General features: G+C 51.3%; 1 protein-coding gene across 1 annotated transcript in view; it reads right to left on the bottom strand.

Annotated features, from left to right (window-relative positions):
* Positions 1-22,803, bottom strand: part of LOC137427257 (uncharacterized) — a gene marked incomplete at its 3' end in the record, with an annotated part of 346,903 nt that overhangs the window by 155,663 nt on the left and 168,437 nt on the right. The window contains 2 exon segments of the mRNA XM_078778504.1: positions 6,249-6,345; positions 16,095-16,136. Coding sequence (XP_078634630.1) covers positions 6,249-6,345; positions 16,095-16,136 — 139 coding nt within the window.

The following is a 22,803-nucleotide window of genomic DNA, read 5'->3' on the forward strand; positions in this document are numbered from 1 at the left end:
GCCTGAGTGTTTGGTTTGATTAAAGCAACTCGGATGAATTCCAGCTTTTTGTCGCGTCCATTCTTCCGATCGACGTGGGAGCCCCAGCTCCTTCAGGATCATACCTAACAGAACCAAGGAGACTCACCGAACAGAATACCTCCTGCTCAAACAGATCGTTCAGGACCTTGGTGTCACCTTCACAGGTAACCTGATGTGGTCTAAACACGCTGACATGGTCGCCGACAAGGCCAAAATAACTCGAAGCTTTCTCAGAAGGAAGTCAGGTGACTGCAGTCCTAAAAGATGGCTGCCTATGAAACTATGGCCAGATCTGTATTAGAGTACGCATCAGCAGCATGGGATCCATATCTACAGAAAGATGCGCAGCAACTCGAACAAGTCCAGAGAAGGGCCTCTAGATTTGTCTCTGGTAACTATGGCGATAGGACGCCGGGATGTGGGGAGAAAATGCTGAGTGACAGATGGAGAAGTTTGGAAGGCCTAAGTGATGTCAATAGGTTTAGTATGTTGAGAAAATGAACAATGGTTTAGTGGAGATGAACAAGTCCAAGTATTTACAACATGGTGATGCTACAACTTGAGGGCCTCATCGCTTTTTCCAAGAGGCGATCGACCACCCGGCACTCAAACACTCTTTCTTTCCCTGGATCCTCTATGATTGAAACTAGCTACCACAATCATGTGCCTCGGCCTCTTCATTGGAAGCATTCAAAACAGGTAAACCAGATCTAATATTACCACACATGTGTAGAATTACCATGATATAGTCATGAATATGTAATTCTCCATGAGAGCCTGGCTAATTAGCAAAAGAAGAAGAAGAAGAAGATGATGATGAAGAAGAGAAAGAACAGTAGGAAGAAGAAGAAGAGGAAGAGGAAAAAGTAAGAGGAAGAAGAAGAGGAAAAAGTAAGAGGAAGAAGAAGAGGAAAAAGAGGAAGAAGAAGAGGGGGTGGAAGAGGAGGAAGAAGAAGAGGAGGAACAGGAAGAAGAAGAAGAGGAAAAAGAAGAGGAGGAGGAGGCAGTAGAAGAGGAAGAAGCAGAAGAAGTACAGGAGGAAGAGGAGGACTGGGGAGAAGACGAGGAAGAAGAAGAAGGGGAAGAGGAGGAAAATAGGAAGAAGAGGAGGAAGAAGCAGAAGGAGAAGAGGAGAAAGAAGGAGAAGAGGAGGAAGGGAAGAAGAAGGGGAGATAATAGGAAGACGAGCAAGAAGACGAAGAAGCAGAAGGGGAAGAAGAGGAAGAAGAGGTGGAAGATGAAGAAGAAGAAGAATAAGGGGAAGAGAAAGAAGAAGGGGGAGAGAAGAGGAAGTCGAGGAAGAGGAAGAGGAAGGAAAGCTGGGATAAGTATTGTGTTGTGGCGGACACAAAAGCCCACTGGCGTGGTGACATCATTCCACGCACCAAGTGGGCGGTGGCCACGTCCGAGGGGTAGGCGTGGCCTCATGAGAGACACCGGGCGCCCAGCCCGGAGCGGTACAGTGTTACAGTGTAGTCTTGAATAAAGGCGTTTATATGTTACCGCGTGTCCGCTTCCTCCTTGCTCACAAGCAGCGCGCGTAACGCCGCGCTTTATTGGTGACCCTCGACGTTGGATCTGCCGGAGCGATCCTTCCACACGCGACGCCATCGCCATGGCCGCCTTCGTCAAACTTCCGGAATTTTGGGAGGCTCAGGCCGAAGTCTGGTTCGTCCAGGCCGAAGCCCAATTTCAGCTTCGGCACCTCACCGGCGATGACACGCGCTACTGCCACGTCGTCGCCTCCCTCGGGCCCGGCACGGCCGCTCGAGTTGTGTCCGTCCTTCGCCACCCACCGGACGGCCACAAGTACGAGGCACTCAAGCGGCTACTCCTAGCCACGTTCAGACTCACGGACGACGCACGGGCCGACCGCCTCCTGGATCTCCCCGAGCTCGGTGAGACGCGCCCGTCGGTCCGAATGGACCATATGCTGTCACTGTTGGGCGACGAAGCCCCCGGTTCGCTATTCCGGGCGCTTTTCCGTCGCCAACTTCCAGCGCAGGTTCGCCTCGCGTTGGCCGGGACCGGGCTAACGGAACCCCGAGCATTGGCGGCCGAGGCGGACAAGTACTTCGCCGCTTCGGACACGCGGGCGAGCGTTGGCGTGGCCGTCACGGCCTTCGACGCTGCTGTTCCACAGCATCATCTTCTACAGCACGCTGATGTTCCACAGCATCATCTTCTACAGCACGCTGATGTTCCACAGCATCATCTTCTACAGCACGCTGATGTTCCACAGCATCATCTTCTACAGCACGCTGTGGTTCAGCAGCATGCTGATACGCACCTCGTGAACGCCGCCACGCCCCGCCCACCGCCGCGGCGAAAACCGCCACCGCGGGGAAACCCGTCGACTCCACCGGCCTGGCGGAGCCAGCCGCGCTCCTCCAGCTCCACCACCTGGTGCTGGTTCCACGCCAAGTTCGGCCACGAAGCTCGGCGGTGTCATCCGCCGTGCTCCTTCAACGGGTCGGGAAACGCCCGGGCCGGCGCTCAATTGTGGCGATGAGCGCCGGCCGTTCGAGCAGCCTGCTGTTCATAACGGACACCTTCTCCGGGCGCCGTTACCTGTGCGACACGGGAGCACAGGTGAGTGTCATTCCCGCCGGCATGTCAGACAAGCACGCCGCGGGTGGGGGCCCCGCGCTGCTTGCCGCGAACGGGACGCCCATCCGTACGTACGGAAAACGCTGCCTCTCTCTGCGGTTTGGAGGGCAGGTTTTCCGATGGACGTTCGTCACCGCCGACGTGCCCATGGCACTGCTTGGCGCGGACTTCCTGTGCGCTAATGGGCTCCTGGTCGACGTCAAGCGCAGACGGCTTGTCCAGGCCGAGACGTTCAGCTCGCTCGCATGTGCGTTGCCCAGCTCAACGAGCGGCTTGCCAAGCGGCTTGCCGAACGATTCGGTTCCGGCCACGTTGGTCTGTACGCTTCCGGCAGCGGACGCATTCACCCGCCTCCTCGCCGGTTTCCCGGCCCTCACGCGGCCCACCTTCTCGGCGGGGGCCGTCAAGCACGGGGTGGCCCATCACATCCCCACCGTCGGGCCACCGGTCTACGCCCGGGCACGCCGCCTCGAGCCGACGAAGCTGGCGGTGGCAAAAGCGGAGTTCGCTACCCTGGAGCGACTCGGCATCGTTCGGCGCTCAGAGAGCGCTTGGGCGTCGCCGCTGCACATCGTGCCGAAGCCCGGCGGGGGATGGCGACCGTGCGGGGACTATCGCCGTCTCAATGACGCCACGACTCCCGACCGCTACCCCGTCCCCCACATTCAGGACTTTTCCGCCCGTTTGGCGGGCAGGTCCTTCTTCTCGAAGGTGGACCTCATACGCGGCTACCATCAGGTCCCCGTCAGGCCGGAGGACGTCCCGAAGACGGCGGTCATCACGCCATTCGGACTCTTCGAGTTCCTGCGCATGCCCTTCGGTCTGAAGAATGCGGCTCAGGCGTTCCAGCGACTGATGGACAGCGTCCTGCGCGACTTGGATTTTGTCTACGTCTACCTGGACGATATCCTCGTCGCCAGCGCGTCCCGCGAAGAGCACCTACGCCACCTCCGCACGCTCTTCGAACGCCTGGGCCAGCATGGCCTGATTGTGAACCCCGCAAAGTGCCGGTTCGGCGCCGCCACAATCGATTTTCTGGGGCACCGTGTCACCAGGCACGGAGCCGTCCCCCTGCCGGCCAAGGTGGAGGCGGTGAAGGGGTTTCCGCGCCCCCGCACGATCAGAGGGCTGCAGGAGTTCCTGGGCATGGTGAACTTTTACCATCGGTTCCTGCCCCGTATCGCCCAGCTCCTGCGCCCCCTGCACGAAGCTCTCCGAGGTAAGCCGGGCAAAGGCGACGTTACCTGGACCGAGCAGATGCACACGGCGTTCACGGGCGCGAAGCTCGCCTTGGCTAACGCCACCATGCTCGCGCACCCGGCGCCCGATGCACCGATCGCCCTCACCACCGATGCCTCGGACTACGCGGTGGGCGCGGTGCACGAGCAATGGGTGCGTGGAGCTTGGCAACCGCTGGCGTTCTTTAGCCGGCAGCTTCGCCCGCCCGAACGCCGTTACAGTACCTTCGACCGCGAGTTGCTCGGACTTCACTTGGCGGTCAGGCACTTCCGCCATCTGCTCGAGGGCCGGGCGTTCACTGCCTTCGTCGACCACAAGCCGCTGATCTTCGCGATGGGCAAGGTCACCGAGCCGTGGTCGGCCCGGCAGCAGCGTCACCTCTCGGCCGTGTCCGAGTACACGACGGACATCCAGCACGTCGCGGGGAAGGACAACCCGGTGGCGGATTGCCTTTCCCGGGCCGTCGCCCACGCAGTCCACCTCGGCATCGACTATGCCCGGATGGCAGCGGACCAGGCCGCTGACCCCGACGTCCAGGCCTTGCGGACCGCCGTCACGGGCCTCCGCGTCACCGAGGTGCCGTTCGACGGCGCGGGCGCGGCCCTCTTGTGCGACGTCTCCCTCGGGCGTCCTCGCCCCATTGTGCCCGCGGGCTGGCAGCGCCAGGTGTTTGACGCCATCCACGGCCTGTCCCACCCGGGCGCGAGGGCCTCCCAAAGGCTGATCGCCGACAAGTTCGTCTGGCATGGCCTCCGGAAGGCCGTCCGCGGCTGGGCCAGGACATGCCTCGCGTGCCAGCGCGCCAAGGTGCACCGGCACACCCAGGCCCCGTTGGCCCCGTTCACGGTGCCGGAACGCCGGTTTGACCACGTCCACGTGGACCTGGTGGGACCTCTGCCCCCCTCGCGGGGTTTCACCCACGTCCTCACCATGGTGGACCGCACCACCCGGTGGCCGGAGGCCGTGCCCTTGGCGTCGACAACGGCGGCCGATGTCGCGCAGGCTTTCATCGCCACCTGGGTCGCCAGGTTCGGCGCCCCCTCAGACATCTCATCCGACCGCGGCCCCCAGTTCACCTCGGAGCTCTGGGGGGCGGTTGCGCAGGGGCTCGGGGTCCGGCTGCACCGAACCACGGCCTACCACCCCCAGGCTAACGGCCTGTGTGAGCGATTTCACCGCTCATTGAAGGCCGCGCTCCGGGCCACCCTCCGCGACGGCGGCTGGGTCGACAGGCTCCCCTGGGTCCTGCTGGGCCTCCGGACGGCGCCCAAGGAGGACCTGCGCGCATCCGCGGCGGAGTTGGTCTTCGGGCAACCGCTGCGGGTGCCGGGCGAGTTCCTCCCCGACTCCACGGCACCATGGTCCGCGGCACAGCAGCGCTCCGCTCTGCAAGAGACCGCCCAGAGGTTCGCCCCGGTGCCAACGGCATGCCACGGGCACCCACCGACGCACGTCGCCCCGGAGCTTCGCACGGCGGAGTACGTCTTCGTCCGCCACGATGCCCATCGGACACCACTGCGGCCCCCGTACGACGGGCCTTTCCGCGTGCTGGAGACCGGGGCGAAGCACTTCACCCTGGACATCGGCGGTACTCCTGACCGGGTTTCGGTAGACCGCCTCAAGCCGGCCCACCTCGATGTGGACCATCCACCGCCAGTGGCCCGACCCCCACGTCGGGGCCGCCCTCCTGCGGGCGGACCCCCGGCACCGCCCAGCCACGCCGCCCCCCGGTCCGGCACCCATCCCAGGAGCAGCCAGGGGCATCCCACCTGGCATCCCTGCACCCCGGACGCCGCCGATCGCCAGGGGGCGCTTCGGCCGGGTCATTCGTCTGCCCCGCAAACTGGCCCTCCAGGTGCGCGGGAATTCTGGGGGGGCGCGTGTGGCGGACACAAAAGCCCACTGGCGTGGTGACATCATTCCACGCACCAAGTGGGCGGTGGCCACGTCCGAGGGGTAGGCGTGGCCTCATGAGAGACACCGGGCGCCCAGCCCGGAGCGGTACAGTGTTACAGTGTAGTCTTGAATAAAGGCGTTTATATGTTACCGCGTGTCCGCTTCCTCCTTGCTCACAAGCAGCGCGCGTAACGCCGCGCTTTAGTGTATAGATTATAGTAGATCGGAAAAGTGCTGCAACATTCCAAAGAGAAGAATAAAAAGTAATTAATTGTTTTTATGCAACAAGTAAAGTAAAGCCAGTTTGTGAATACTCGACACTTACTCGCTATAGTCATGGGATGCCGAGTAGGACTTCAACTGGACACCGGATATGGAATTATAGGTGTGGGGAGGTCATAAATTCTGACAATTTTGCATATGTAATATGTTGATGACCTCTTATCAAGGTAGGATTGTAAGGAAGATGTTTTTTGACATACCTCTGAACCCAGGTTCCCCCTTGGGGCCTTGGGGCCCAGGGAAACCCCGATCACCCTTGACACCTCGGCCTTGCTGCGTTCCTGTTCCGGAAATGACCTTCAACGTAAATAATGAAACCAGAAAATGTTACAAATGCAGAATTAATTATCCCAACGGTATTTTGGCAAAAAAACCCTCAAAAAACAACCAGATACACCCATATTGGGCGATAACGTACTCCTTTTGATGTTTGTGTATGGGCCTAATATGGGCACACATTGGGGTATAACGCACTCCACCTGATGTTCGTGTATGGGCCTCATATGGGCACACATTGGGGTATAATGCACTCCACCTGATGTTCGTGTATGGGCCTAATATGGGCACTCATTGGGGTATAATGCACTCCACCTGATGTTCGTGTATGGGCCTAATATGGGCACACATTGGGGTATAACGCACTACACTTGATGTTCGTGCATGGGCCTAATATGGGCACACATTTGGGTATAACGCACTACACTTGATGTTCGTGTATGGGCCTAATATGGGCACACATTGGGGTATAATGCACTCCACCTGATGTTCGTGTATGGGCCTAATATGGGCACTCATTGGGGTATAATGCACTCCACCTGATGTTCGTGTATGGGCCTAATATGGGCACACATTGGGGTATAATGCACTACACTTGATGTTCGTGTATGGGCCTAATATGGGCACACATTGGGGTATAACGCACTACACTTGATGTTCGTGCATGGGCCTAATATGGGCACACATTGGGGTATAATGCACTCCACCTGATGTTCGTGCATGGGCCTAATATGGACACACATTGGGGTATAACGCACTCCACCTGATGTTCGTGTATGGGCCTAATATGGGCACACATTGGGGTATAATGCACTCCACCTGATGTTTGTGTATGGGCCTAATATGGGCACACATTGGGGTATAACGCACTCCAACTGATGTTCGTGTATGGGCCTAATATGGGCACACATTGGGGTATAATGCACTCCACCTGATGTTCGTGTATGGGCCTAATATGGGCACACATTGGGGTATAATGCACTCCACCTGATGTTCGTGTATGGGCCTAATATGGGCACTCATTGGGGTATAATGCACTCCACCTGATGTTCGTGTATGGGCCTAATATGGGCACACATTGGGGTATAACGCACTACACTTGATGTTCGTGCATGGGCCTAATATGGGCACACATTGGGGTATAACGCACTACACTTGATGTTCGTGTATGGGTCTAATATGGGCACACATTGGGGTATAATGCACTCCACCTGATGTTCGTGTATGGGCCTAATATGGGCACTCATTGGGGTATAATGCACTCAACCTGATGTTCGTGTATGGGCCTAATATGGGCACACATTGGGGTATAACGCACTAACTTGATGTTCGTGCATGGGCCTAATATGGGCACACATTGGGGTATAATGCACTCCACCTGATGTTCGTGTATGGGCCTAATATGGGCACTCATTGGGGTATAATGCACTCCACCTGATGTTCGTGTATGGGCCTAATATGGGCACACATTGGGGTATAACGCACTACACTTGATGTTCGTGCATGGGCCTAATATGGGCACACATTGGGGTATAATGCACTACACTTGATGTTCGTGTATGGGCCTAATATGGGCACACATTGGGGTATAACGCACTACACTTGATGTTCGTGCATGGGCCTAATATGGGCACACATTGGGGTATAATGCACTCCACCTGATGTTCGTGTATGGGCCTAATATGGGCACACATTGGGGTATAACGCACTCCACCTGATGTTCGTGTATGGGCCTAATATGGGCACACATTGGGGTATAACGCACTCCACCTGATGTTCGTGTATGGGCCTAATATGGGCACACATTGGGGTATAACGCACTCCACCTGATGTTCGTGTATGGGCCTAATATGCGCACTCATTGGGGTATAACATACTCCTCCTGATGTTCGTGTATGGGCCTAATATGGGCACACATTGGGGTATAACGTACTCCTCCTGATGTTCGTGTATGGGCCTAATATGGGCACACATTTGGGTATAACGTACTCCTCCTGATGTTCGTGTATGGGCCTAATATGCGCACTCATTGGGGTATAACGTACTCCTCCTGATGTTCGTGTATGGGCCTAATATGGGCACACATTGGGGGTAACTTCAGCTGTTTTCCCAAGAAATGTATTTTGGGCTCAACCCCCTGAAGACAAATTGCAACCCTCATGGCATCTGTTATATACGTCTGTTATATACAGTTACAATTGATCACAATGATGGCTGTGTCTACTTAACACTGTTACCGTTGATCATGGTTTCCCCTACATTACAACTTACCCTTGATATAACTGTCCAAGTCCCGCACAGTAACTTCGCTTCGACGAATAACATGGAGGCCAGAATGGAAGAACCTGTACACTTATCGGTGCTGCATCTGAAGCTGAAGCATTCGCTGGAGGCATATACATACATATATACAGTCACGTGAAAAAGTAAGCATGTAAAGTTTTGACTTTTTCACACCCCATGTAAAGTTTTGACTTTTTCAACATATTTCAACATGCAGCTGTTTGATCTTCATTTCAACAATATTGATAGATAAAGGTGATATAATATAACAAATATCATGAAACATTTACATTTTGTAGTCCATTGTATAATTTAAATAAACATAAATGCAAATTTCGCATGTGGAAAAAGTAAGTACACCCTTGGCTCGAATAGGTGGTATTGCCCCCTTTCGCAGAAACAACCTCAAGTAGGTGTTTCTTATAACTGTCTACCAGTCTCTGACATCGACTGGGAGAAATTTTTGCCCACTCCTCCATGCAGAATTCTTTCAGCTGTGCGATGTTTGAGGGGTTTCTTGCATGCACAGCTCGTTTCAAATCCCCCCAAAACATCTCGATGGGATTTAGATCCGGGCTTTGACTTGGCCATTCCAGAACCCTCCATTTCTTTCTTTTCAGCCATTCCTTGGTGGATTTACTGGTATGTTTGGGGTCATTGTCATGTTGCAAGGTCCACCTTCGGTTGAGCTTCAACTTTCCGCCAGATGGCCTCACATTATCCTCAAGCACCCTCTGGTACAATGAGGAATTCATAGTGGATTATATGATGGTGAGCTGCCCAGGCCCTGATGCAGCAAAGCTGCCCCAAACCAATAACTTTGTCCTCAACATCGACGGTTTCCCAGTATCCACCTCCCCTCACATCCGGAATCTTGGCATCATCTTTGACCAAACCCTCTCCTTCGACAAATACACTAAACAGATCACAAAGACAGCCTTCTTTCACCTGAAAAACATCGCCCGTCTCCGTCCATCCCTCTCCTCCGTGGCTGCAGAAACCCTCATCCATGCTTTCATCACTTCCCGTCTGGACTACTGCAATAGCCTCCTTTATGGTTCACCCTCAACAATCACCAATAAACTCCAATACATTCAGAACTCCGCTGCCCGTCTACTCACCCATTCTCGGACCCGTGACCACATCACCCCCGTCCTTTACAAGCTTCACTGGCTCCCCATCTCCCAGAGAATCCAGTACAAAATCCTCCTCTTGACCTACAAAGCCCTCCATAACCTGGCCCCATCCTACCTGGCTGACCTCCTCTCCAGACACACTCCCACCCGCAACCTCCGCTCTGCTGGTACCAACCTCCTGACCCCCCCCATCCGGACCAAATTTAGATCCTGGGGGGACAGGGCCTTCTCCATCGCTGCTCCCACCCTCTGGAACTCGCTACCTCACACCATCAGAGACTCCTCCTCACTCACCACATTCAAAACATCACTCAAGACCCACCTGTTCAACACTGCATTCAACATTTAACCCACAGCATCTAACCCCTGACTATCTCCTCTCCTTCTCCCTCCTTTGTGCTTTGAATATTTCCCTATTGATTCTTCTTTTTTTGCAATTGTTTTTATGTTTTGCTATGCATTATGTTTTGCACTCTGTCAAAGCGTCTTTGGGCTTCCTGAAAAGCGCTATATAAAATAAATGCATTAAACCATAATATTTCCACCACCATGCTTTACAGTTGGTATCAGGTTCTTGTGGTCAAATGCTGTCTTTGGTTTTCGCCAAACATGTCTTCTGCTACTTTGGCCAAATAGTTCTACCTTTGACTCATCTGTCCAGAGCACATTGTTCCAGAAGTGCGGGTCTTTGCCTGGGTGTTCATTGGCAAACTTTAGTCTTGCCCTGATGTTCTTGCTGGACAGCAAAGGTTCCTCCTGGCACACCTCCCATGTCGATCAAATTTGTGCAGCCTCTTTCTAATGGTAGACTCGTGCACTTTGACATCAACTGTGGCAAGAGCTACCTGTAGGTCCCGTGATGACATTCTGGGGTTCTTAGAGACTTCTTTCAGCATCTTGCAGTCTGCTCTCGGGCCGAACTTGCTGGGGCGGCCTGGCCTGAACAAGTTGGCAGTTGTTTGGAATCTTCTCCACTTGTAGATGATCTTCCAGACAGTCGAATGATTGATTTCAAATTGTTTGGAGATCTTTTTAAATCCCTTCCCAGACTCGTAGGCATCTATAACCTTCTTTCTGAAGGCCTCAGAGGGCTCTTTTGATCTAGGCATGGTGACGCCGCACACTTCAACAACAAAGAGCAAACCAAACTAAATGTCTGAGGTTTAAATAAGACAGGTTCCTCCAAGATCCTCTCTAACGATGTTCTAATCATTTGCACCTGAGCTCGTGCACATGATTCTAATTTTAGGTATTTGAAGTAGTGATAAATGTAGGGGTGTACTTACTTTTTCCACATGCGAAATTTGCATTTATGTTTATTTAAATTATACAATGGACTACAAAATGTAAATACTTCATGATATTTGTTATATTATATCACCTTTATCTATCAATATTGTTGAAATTGTTGTTGGTCTGCGCATGCGCAAGATTGGAGGTCTCGTCTCTTCAAAGCTGTCCATGCACGCTCGCTTTCGAAGTCAAGTTAAGTAACTTTTCACAATTGTGTTTTTGTCGAAACTGGTCTTGTATGTACCTATTGGGGTGTCTTTAATAGTATTCTTGGCGTTGGATTTTTGTACCTGTGTACAGAATCGTCGGTCTTTCTCATCGTGTATTCTGAGGCCTAAGTGTAGTACTAGGCTACTGTGTCCAACCTTGGCTTTAGGCTTTGTTTTTGTCTCAGCGGTTCTCCGATCACGCTGAAATTTTTTTCCGGTCTCTGTTTTCACGGTCTTTTCATCCCATACTTCCTTGTTTTAAAATCTCAAAAAAAACAAAAAAAAAACCCCAAAAGCATTTCCTTCCGTTTTTATTCGTTTATTCGTTCTTAGTTGTTCGTTCGTTCATTCTTCGACCACGCTGTTTGTGATCACGTTGTTAAAAAATGTCTCATCTGAACCCTGAAGACCTGTATTCTGTCATATTCTATAACACCTTTTTCTTCTTCTTCTATAAAAGGATGCTTTCGACTTGCTCACCAAATCCATTCATTCCAAAAAAAAATTCCATCTCTTATAGTGCATCTTTCATTCATTCCCTAAACTCTCCAGCACTCCATCCTCCCTCCAGCGTCCTCAAACGTATTTTTGACTCGAATGTCTCAAGAAACTCATTTTGCAATAAATGTTCGTTTCCCATTAATCGTACATTTTTCAAAATCCCTATCACCCCAAAACCCCATTTCCCATCACCCCTCCCCTCTAAATCTACCCCCTTGCCCATCCCCTCCAAACCATCCCCATCACCCATCTCTTTCAAATCTTCCCCCTTGCCCCTCCCCTCCAAATCTTCCCAATCACCCATTCCTTTCAAATCTCCCCCCACACCCCTCCCCTCCGAGACTCTCCCTCGCTCCTCCCCTCCTAGACTCCCCTCTCACCCCTCCCCTTCAAAGCGTCCTCCCCGCTTCTTCCCCCTTCCAATTTTCACCTTCATCTCCCTCAACCTTCTGCCTCGCTCTTCCCCCTCGTCAAATAACACCTCACTGCGCCTCTCCCAATCACCATCAAACCTTTTGTCTGCCCCATCCTTCCCTTTCTCCGAGCTATTCTGTAATCTCTGACACACGTTCAACAGCTCTCCCTACCTCTTCCTCCTCTTCCACATCTTACCCTACCGCTCCCCCCCCCCTGTTCTGTATCCGATGCTCCCCCTTCCTCTTCCTTAACAGTATGGACCTCAAACATCCGGGGCCTTCGCTCAAACATGTCTGATCTCTCCATACAGGTTGCTTCTGACAAACCAGACGTGATCTGCTTAACAGAAACTTTCCTCCTTCATGATGTCTCTGATTCCTTGGTATCTCTCCCAGGTTACTCCCTACTCCGGTATGATAGACCTGAGCCTCGTCCTGGAGGTGGGGTTGCTATCTTTATAAAAAAACTCTCTTCCTCACTCGCCCTGCACTGCCCTCTCTCCACCTCACCCCCAGGAATACCTTTGGCTACGGCTTCCCCTTCGCTCCCACCTTTTGTTCATATGTGTGTTGTACCGTCCACCAAACAGTGATGACTCCATCTACATCTCGCTGTCTGAGAATATGGACCAACTTCTATCTACCTATCCCAACTCTCTCTTCCTCATATGTGGTGATTTCAACTGTCACCATGCCAGTTGGCTGGGTGTGGGTACCTCTCTCACCAGCCATGGCTCTTCAGCAAAGGACTTCTGTGACTCACTGGGACTGACACAAACTGTCAATTTCCCGACCCGGATTTCAGTCAACGGAGCATCTTCTCTTCTGGACTTGGTTATGACTAACTTCCCTGAAAATGTCTGCTGCTCTTCTTCTGCTCCAATCGGCTCTTCTGATCATGTGCTTGTTAAAGTGGACATCTCTCTGACCATTCTCCGAGAGCCTCCTCAGCATCGACGAGTCTGGCATTTCACTCAGGCCAACTGGCACGGTCTTCAAGCAGCCATCAATCATCTGGACTGGTCTCCCATCTCTACTGCCTCTGACATAAATTCTTCCTGGGAATTCTTCCAAAGCAAACTGCTCTCTCTCATGCACAGATTTATCCCATCTCGTCTTCTGTTGTCATACCCTTCCTCCCGTCCATGGTACATGGAATCTTGTGGTGAGGCTATTGCCCAGAAACAACTTGCTTTCGTCTCCTGGAAAGCAAATCCAACGGAAGGAAATCTCATTTCCTTTCACAAAGCCCGAAACAAGTGTGTGTCCACCCTCAGGAGAGCCAGGAAACAATATCTCTCCGTTCTCAGGACCGAACTCTCTTATCTGTCCCCCTCTTCCAAATCCTGGTGGTGTCTGGTCAAATCTGTTTCTGGTGTTTGTTCCCCCTCCATCCCCTCCCTCACCTCAAATGGCCACACGGCTGACTCCGCACGTGAAAAAGCTGAATGCCTCAACTCTGTGTTTGCCTCTAAATCTTGTGTCCCAAACCCATCCCTCTCTGTACCCACCGTACCCAGTCGTACCCAGCTGCTCCTGGACTCTGTGTCCTTTCCTCCTGACAAGGTGGAAAAGTTTCTGTCAACCCTCGACTCGGATTCTGCAACTGGACCTGACGGCATCAGCCCACGGGTCCTAAAATCCTGTTCTTCCGCTCTTTCACTCCCTCTCTCTGTTCTCTTCACCCTCTCTTTTGCTCAAGGTCATCTTCCATCTGCTTGGAAATCTGCCAACATCACCGCTTTGCACAAAAAAGGCGCAAAAACAGATCCCAGCAACTACAGACCAATCAGCCTTCTCCCAATTATCAGCAAAGTCATGGAATCCATCATTGCTTCAGATATGAAATCTTTCCTCTTCTCCAATGGCTTGATCTCTGATCATCAATTTGGTTTCAGACCTGGACACTCTACTCTGGACATGCTGCTTCTGCTTTCTCAACAATGGATGGAGGTCCTCAATGCCAAACAGGAAATTAGAGCATTCTCCCTTGACATATCACGTGCCTTCGATACGGTCTGGCACCCCGCTCTGCTCACCAAACTCTCCTCTTTTGGTATCCATGGAAATCTCCACGCATGGCTGGCGGACTTCCTCTCTAGTCGTAGTCAACGTGTGGCCCTGAATGGGTTTCTCTCATCTCCTCTTCCTGTTCAGGCTGGAGTTCCACAAGGCAGTGTTCTAGGCCCTGTCCTTTTTCTGGTCTTCATCAATGATCTCTCTGACTCTCTTGAAAATCCTCTGTATCTCTTTGCTGATGACTCTACTCTCTGTCGCTCCATTCTTCATCCCTCAGATCGGCAGTCTGCTGCCTCCTCACTCTCTGCAGACCTGGACAAAATCACAGACTGGGCAAACAAGTGGAACATGTCTTTCAATCCTGACAAATCTCACACTCTTACGATGTCTCTCCGAAAAGACCGACTGGACAACCCTCCCATCCACTTTCTGAATAATCCTCTCCAAGAAGTTCTGTCACTCAAGCTTTTGGGTCTCACTATCTGCCATGATCTTTCCTGGGAAAACCACATTTCAAATCTGGCCTCCAAAGCCAGTCGCCGACTGGGCATCCTCCGTCGTGCGAAGTCCTTCCTTGGCACACCTGAGCTCCTCACCACATACAAGGCTTTCATCCGCAGCTCAATGGAATACTGCTCTCCCCTCTGGGCTGGTGCTCCTGCCTCACACCTAGCTCGTCTTCACGCTGTTGAAACCAAAGCATTCAGAATCATTGGAATCTCCCGCGATGAAGCTAACTCCAAGGGCCTCTCACTCACTCACCGCAGGCAGGTTGGTGGTCTTTCCATTTTCTACCGACTCCTCTCTGGCCTTGCCCCCCCAGCTCTCTCTGGGCTCTGTCCCGCAAATATTCCTACAGGTCGCACAAGATCTGCCTGCAACCCTCTTATGGTCAAACTGCCAAAATCAAGACTCTCTGCTCACCTTCACTCCTTCATTCCTCTTTTCTCCCGCCTCTGGAACAAACTCCCTCACTCTCTTCAATCCCACTCCACCCTCCAGGTCTTTAAAACAGCTGTTCACCACCATCTCTTATCTTCCCCCATCCAAAACCTTGATCTTTTCTACCCCCGCTAATTTCACCCCAATTCCACTTTTTTGAAATACCAACTTCGGTCCTGGAAGTCATTGGTGTCCTTGTGTTTTATACTTCTTCCTCCGCCCCCCCCCCCTTCCCATGCCTCCTCCCCCCAAGCCCTCTCCCTTCCACACATCTCCCTGCTCTCAAATGTTGTGTTTGTGTGCTTCACCTTCTCTCCCCATCTTGTTTTCCGCTCCCGCTTTTTATATATTTTGTTTGTCTGGTTGATTTGTTTGTGAAGTAAATGTTAGCTCTTTCACGAGCCTCGATTCAGTATACAAAAAAAAAAAAAAAAAAAAAAAAAAAAATTAAGATCAAATAGCTGTATGTTGAAATATGTTGAAAAAGTCAAAACTTTACATGGGGTGTACTTACTTTTTCACGTGACTGTATATATATATATATATATATATATATGTGTGTGTGTGTGTGCACTGGTTCTGCATACAAGTTATGTCCTGCAGCATAATATGGCAGCAGCTCCTCGAGAGAATCGAATATTTAATCATATATATGTATATACATACATATAATTGGTCCTAAAATGGTACTGAGCGGCCATATTAGATTTATGCAAATTATTCTCCATCTAATTATGCTCTATCCTTTTTAAATGCTGAGTGCCAAGCAAGGAAGCAGCACGTACAATTTTTAAAGTCAATGGTATGACTCGGCCAAGATTCAAACCACCGATCTCCCAAACCCAGGGAGGATACTCCAACCATTCCACCACCGAATCCAGTTTACTCAACAGAACATTCAAAAACATCGACAGAGGTGGTCAGAGTTCAAAAACAAAGAGTTGAACATCATTGGAGAAAAGCAAACTTACCCGTCCTGGTCCACCCTGAATTCCAGGCTCTCCCTTTAGTCCCTAAAACAAAAAGAATGGAATATTGTTGATTCGCATTATACCTTCTAGAAATCAGGTTCTTCATTTCAATTCAGCAATTCATACAATAATTCACGGACTGGTGTGTGTGTGTGTGTGTGTGTTTGTGTGTGTGTGTGTGTGTGTGTGTGTGTGTGTGTGTGTGTGTGTGTGTGTGTGTGTGTGTGTGTGTGTGTGTGTGTGTGTGAGAGTGTGTGTATGTGTTCGGTTGTGTGAGTGTGTGTGTGTGTGTGTGTGTGTGTGTGGTTGTGTGAGTGTGAGTGTGTACGTGTGTGTATGTGTGTGTGTGTGTGTGTGTGTGTGTGTGTGTTTGGTTGTGTGTGTGAGTGTGTGTGTGTGTGTGTGTGTGTGTGTGTGTTTGTCACGCTATTCCTCCAGTTCTGTCCCCATTACATCCAGACTTGCTACATAGGATCAGAATGACCCCAATTAGTGTACGGGGGTGTTTTCTCTTTGCCAGTGGTCTTGGGGGGGGGGGGGAAGGGGGTGCGAGGGAGGAGGGGAAGTGAGGGGGTGCAAATTCTCAATGTAAATGTGTATCGTGTGGCACGCCACCAGGTGTGAGAAGGTATTGTCGCGCGAATCAGCCTTCTCCCAATTATCAGCAAAGTCATGGAATCCATCATTGCTTCAGATATGAAATCTTTCCTCTTCTCCAATGGCTTGATCTCTGATCATCAATTTGGTTTCAGACCTGGACACTCCACTCTGGACATGCTGCTTCTGCTTTCTCAACAATGGATGGAGGTCCTCAATGCCAAACAGGAAATTAGAGCAGTCTCCCTTGACATATCACGTGCTTCGATACGGTCTGGCACCCCGCTCTGCTCACCAAACTCTCCTCTTTTGGTATCCATGGAAATCTCCACGCATGGCTGGCGGACTTCCTCTCGAGTCGTAGTCAATGTGTGGCCCTGAATGGGTTTCTCTCATCTCCTCTTCCTGTTCAGGCTGGAGTTCCCCAAGGCAGTGTTCTGGGCCCTGTGCTTTTTCTGGTCTTCATCAATGATCTCTCTGACTCTCTTGAAAATCCTCTCTATCTCTTTGCTGACGACTCTACTCTCTGTCGCTCCATTCTTCATCCCTCAGATTGGCAGTCTGCAGCCTCCTCACTCTCTGCAGACCTTGACAAAATCACAGACTGGGCAAACAAGTGGAACATGTCTTTCAATCCTGACAAATCTCACACTCTTACGATATCTCTCCGAAAAGACCGACTGGACAACCCTCCCATCCACTTTCTGAATAATCCTCTCCAAGAAGTTCTGTCACTCAAGCTTTCGGGTCTCACTATCTGCCATGATCTTTCCTGGGAAAACCACATTTCAAATCTGGCCTCCAAAGCCAGTCGCCGACTGGGCATCCTCCGTCGTGCGAAGTCCTTCCTTGGCACACCTGAGCTCCTCACCACATACAAGGCTTTCATCCGCAGCTCAATGGAATACTGCTCTCCCCTCTGGGCTGGTGCTCCTGCCTCACACCTAGCTCGCCTTCACGCTGTTGAAACCAAAGCATTCAGAATCATTGGAATCTCCCGCGATGAAGCTAACTCCAAGGGCCTTTCTCTCGCTCAACGCAGGCAGGTTGGTGGTCTTTCCGTCTTCTACCGACTCCTCTCTGGCCTTGCCCCCCCAGCTCTCTCTGGGCTCTGTCCCGCAAATATTCCTACAGGTCGCACAAGATCTGACTGCAACCCTCTTATGGTTAAACTGCCAAAATCAAGACTCTCTGCTCACCTTCACTCCTTCAGTCCTCTTTTCTCCCGCCTCTGGAACAAACTCCCTCACTCTCTTCAATCCCACTCCACCCTCCAAGTCTTTAAAACAGCTGTTCACCACCATCTCTTATCTTCCCCCATCCAAAACCTTGATCTTTTCTACCCCCGCTAATTTCACCCCAATTCCACTTTTTTGAAATACCAACTTCTGTCCAGGAAGTCCTTGGTGTCCTTGTGTTTTATACTTCTCCCTCCCCCCCCCCCCTTCCCATGCCTCCTCCCCCCGGGCCCTCTCCCTTCCACACATCTCCCTGCTCTCGGATGTTGTGTTTGTGTGCTTCCCCTTCTCTCCCCATCTTGTCTTCCGCTCCCTCTTTTTGGGTATTTTGCTTGTCTGGTTGATTTGTTTGTGAAGTAAATGTTAGCTCTTTCACGAGCCTCGATTCAGTATACAAAAAAAAAAAAAAAAAAAATCCCTCAAGGGATTGTGTGTGTGTGTTCACGGATTCACCTGGATTCACTGGATTCCCTGGATTCACCAGGGACCGCGGAAGACCGAACGGCTTTAATGGAGGCAACGACCAAATACGGATTTTGCCATGAAAGCACGGGAGAAAGAAGGGAAGAAGAAGAAGCGGAGCGATTACCTTTAGCCCCGACGGCAATTCCGACCCTGGAGGAAAGCAACTCAAACGAAACCCGAGTTCAATGCACAAAAATAAACACGTTTATTTCGGAACCCGAGAACAAGAGAACGCAACGGAAGATAAATAACGGTCCTAAATCGGGATCCCGCACACCACACTTCAGAAACGAACAAAGGACTGAATTACGAAAAGAAATGTCTCGTCGTGTAATGTTCTGTGGGGTGTGGCCTTATCTGTCAGTCGTGAAGTGTCCGCAGTCCAACATGGCTCCGAGCTCCAGCGCGAAGGAACCCTCCGTCCGCCTCGCTCGCACGCTTTGCCAGGCCCCGAGCGGCCCGCACCGCTCCAAGCTCCGAGTCGATCGCACACAAGGCCCCAGCACCACTCCAAGCTCCGAAAGCACCGAGAAGGACCGCTCCAAGCACCACGCACCACGAAGAACGCGATCTCCAATCCCAGCGCAGAGAGCACAAGCACAAAGCGTCGATCTTCACACGAAGGGCGATGGGTCCAGCGCGAAGAGGAGAGAGAGAGCCAAGAGACAAAATGTCGTACAGCGCGTCCTCTTGTCCCCTCGTGTGTCGTTAAGTCTTGCTCGCCCCTCAGTCAGCGCCTTCGTCTCTTGGCCTCTCGAAGGTTCTCAATGCACTGGTCCTTTCTCATTGGCCAAGTGCTTCCCGCCACCATGTCACGCCACCCTTGTGGCCAACCATCAGTCCTTCCCATCCTTCCTGTCACGGGGCAGTTCTCTGTTCCTCCCATGGACCAATCAACAGTCCTCCTGGGCGTGGTTCCCAGCCTGCCACGAGGCTAGTTGCTAGGCCAGCTGGTGGTGTGGCTGGCTGCGGCCCCATCGGCGGTGCCCCGACCTGGCTTCCTGCCCGTTTTCTTCCAAGGTCATTGTAAGGGAAGGGAACTAATGTGTGCACTAAGGACCTATATAAGTGTTTATATGAGTGCATTGCCATAAGGGGCAAAGGAATGATTACCAGGTCTGACACACAGGGGTTTATCTTAGTCCCTACAACTATTTAACAGAAGAACATCATTGTATGTTCACAGGTATACACTTACCCCGACAAACCGCCTAAAAACACAGAACTTATTACAGGCAGATTCCCTATCGCGACAGTCGGATACCTACCTATACAGATCTATCTGGCTCTAGATATTCCTCTACCCAAATTCATAATAGTATATTACAAGTCCCCACCTGCACAGTATGTACAGTATTCCTGTTCCCACATTTTGCAGTACAGTGAGGTGTTTTGAACTATAAGCAATGGCCATGTTTTTGCTTCATGCACGTAACCTGAGTTATTTTTTTCAGGAGCAATTGAGGAAGCTGTCAGTTGCCTATACACCACACAAATACAGGCACATGTCAGAAGATTGTGTTGCTTGGTTCAAGATCGCCCATGGCCACAGGTGACCGGTGTGGATTGAGTGGGACAGGAGTGGGGGAATGAGTGATAGGGACGTAGGTGGCTGGTGTGGAGTGTGTGGGACAGGGGTGGGGTGTGAGTGGAAGGGACAGAGGTGGCCAGTGTGGAGTGAGTGGGATAGGAGTGGGGGAATGAATGATAGGGACAGAGGTGGCCGGTGTGGAGTGAGTGGGACAGGGGTGGGATGTGAGTGGATGGGACAGAGGTGGCTGGTGTTGAGTGAGTGGAACAGGGATGCGGAATGACTGGAAGGGATGGAGGTGGCCAGTGTAGAGTGAGTGGGACAGGGGTGCGGAATGAGTGGAAGGAACAGAGTGGGACAGGAGTGGGGTGTGAGTGGAAGGGACCGAGGTGGCCGGTGTCGAGTGAGTGGGACATGGGTGCAGAATGAGTGGAAGGGACAGAGGTGGCTGTTGGTGGAGTGAGTGGGACAGCGGTGGGGGAGTGGATGAAAGTGACAGAAGTTGGGGAGTGGCAGAGCAGTGAAGTGACGCGCAGCAGTTGGAGTTTGTTGGTGACATATTCACGACATATTGAAATTGGGGAAGATATACAAACAACAACAACATGCATTTTAAGGCCATTTTCCCTGTTAGAGCGGGGGTTAGCCTTGCGGTCCCCATGACAATCTTCTCCATTTTGCCCTATTTTCTGCATCTCTCCTTGTTAACCCCCTTGCCCGCATTTCTTCTTCCACCATCTTTAGCCAAGTCTTTCTCGGTCTTCCCCGTCCTCTACTTCCTTCTACATTCATTTCCATCACTCTTGTCAACCAGTCACTTTCATCCTTCCTCAACACATGACCAAACCATCTCAACCTGTTCCTCTTCACAGCATCAATCACAGGCTCTATTCCCATCATCTTTCGCAATTCATCATTTGTCTTCCTCTCTCTCAACGATACTCCGCACATCCACCGAACCATTCGCATTTCCACCCTTTCCAGCCTTCGTTGCTGCTCTACGTTCATTACCCATGTCTCGCTCCCATAAATCATAACACTTCTCACACATGCAGCATACACCTTTCCCTTCAGCTTCAACGACACTCCCCTCCTCATCAGCACGCCACTCAGTTCCCGAAACTTCTTCCATGCACATCTCACTCTTGCAACCGTTGCCGAGTCTGATCCACCTTCTCCATTCAGCATGTCTCCGAGGTAGCAAAATGTTTTCACACCTTCCAGCTTCACGCCGTCTCCAAGATCCAACTCAACATTTCCTCCATCTGCAGCTCCCTCTGTGCACACCTTGCATTTGAATGTAGCTGCCACACTGGTTAATGACCCTCTCAGACCACTACATTTTTGATGAACCCACTCAGCGCACATTGTACATTGAATGGAGTTCACTCCGACACCCTTCCTGCACACAGCACATGGCCACTTCCCAGTTCTTTCCACCTCACCACATGCTTTACCACTTGCCATCACCTTCGTCTTTCCTATATTCACCTTCAGACCTTTTGTCTCCATACATTCCTTCCACTTGTTCATCTTTTCCTTCAGTCCATCCATACTTTCCGCACTCAACACCAGATCATCTGCATACAACAACTCCCATGGTAAACCCTCCTTTACGTTCTGAGCCAGCACCTCCATCACAGCTACAAATAGTAGTGGACTTAGTACCGACCCCTGATGCACTCCCACCTTCACCTCAAACTCACCACTGTTCCCGTCCTTCGTCCTTACAGCTGTGCGCGCTCTTTTGTACATTGCCATTACTACTCTGATCAACCATTACTCCACTCCTAACTTCCTCAATGCCCATGTCAATACTTCGCGGGGAACCCTATCGATTGCTTTCTCCAGATCAACAAACCCAAGAAACAACTTCTTCCTCTTCTCCATGTACTTCTCCTGCAACTGCCTCACAATGAAGAGCGCGTCTGTCATTCCTCTTCCTCGCATAAATCCAAACTGCATTTTGTCGATCTTCACCTTCTTCCTTATCCTCCTCTCCAACACCCTTTCCAATACCTTCATTCCATGCTCCAATAACTTTATCGCTCGATACGAGCCACACTCCAGAGGGTCACCTTTCCCCTTGTATAGAGGGACGAGGGTACTCAGTTCCCAATCCACTGGAATGCGGCCTTCTTTCACCACCAGATTGCAGATCTCTGTCATTCTCTTCACACCCCAATTTCCCGCTGCCTTCAACATATCTCCCACAACTCCCGTCGGCCCTCCCGCTTTTCTACTCTTCATTGCTTTTATCGCTTCCTCAACTTCCTTCTCGGTTATCTTCTCTGCCGGTCCTAAAACGGGGTTACTCTCTATGTTGCCATCCCATTCATTCTCTGCATTCAACAGTATTTCCATATATCTCTTCCATCTTCCTTTAATTCCATCTGGGTCCACAACGATTTGTCCCACTTCATCCTTCAAGCAACTCACCCCCATCACATCACACCTCTCTTTCGCTATCTGCTTTGCAATCCTGAATACCGCTCTCTGACCCTCTTCCAAATCCAAGCGTTCTCTGAACTTTTTCCTACATGCCTCCTGTGCCTTTGTTACCTCTTTCTTTGCAGCCTTCTTGGCTGCCTTATAACTTTCCTGCTCTGCCTTTTCTGCCCCCATACCCTTCGCATTCTGCCACTCCTTGAACTTCTTCCTCTTCTCATCAATTTCAACCAAATTGAAACCAAATTGGGGAAGATATAAATAGGGGAATAAGTTTCAGGAAGCATACGTTTAGTAGGAAAGGAATAAATGGTAAAATAAAAGGAAAATAATGAGTTGGAAAAGGAAAGTGAATGAACTGGTGGGTCAATGAACAAACTGCTGCCCGAGGTTTGTGTATTTGTGTAACTGGTACACCCGCTCACTACAG

The sequence above is a fragment of the Myxine glutinosa genome, chromosome 5, assembly GCF_964187855.1.
Source record: "Myxine glutinosa chromosome 5, kmMyxGlut1.1, whole genome shotgun sequence".
NCBI lineage: Eukaryota > Metazoa > Chordata > Myxini > Myxiniformes > Myxinidae > Myxine > Myxine glutinosa.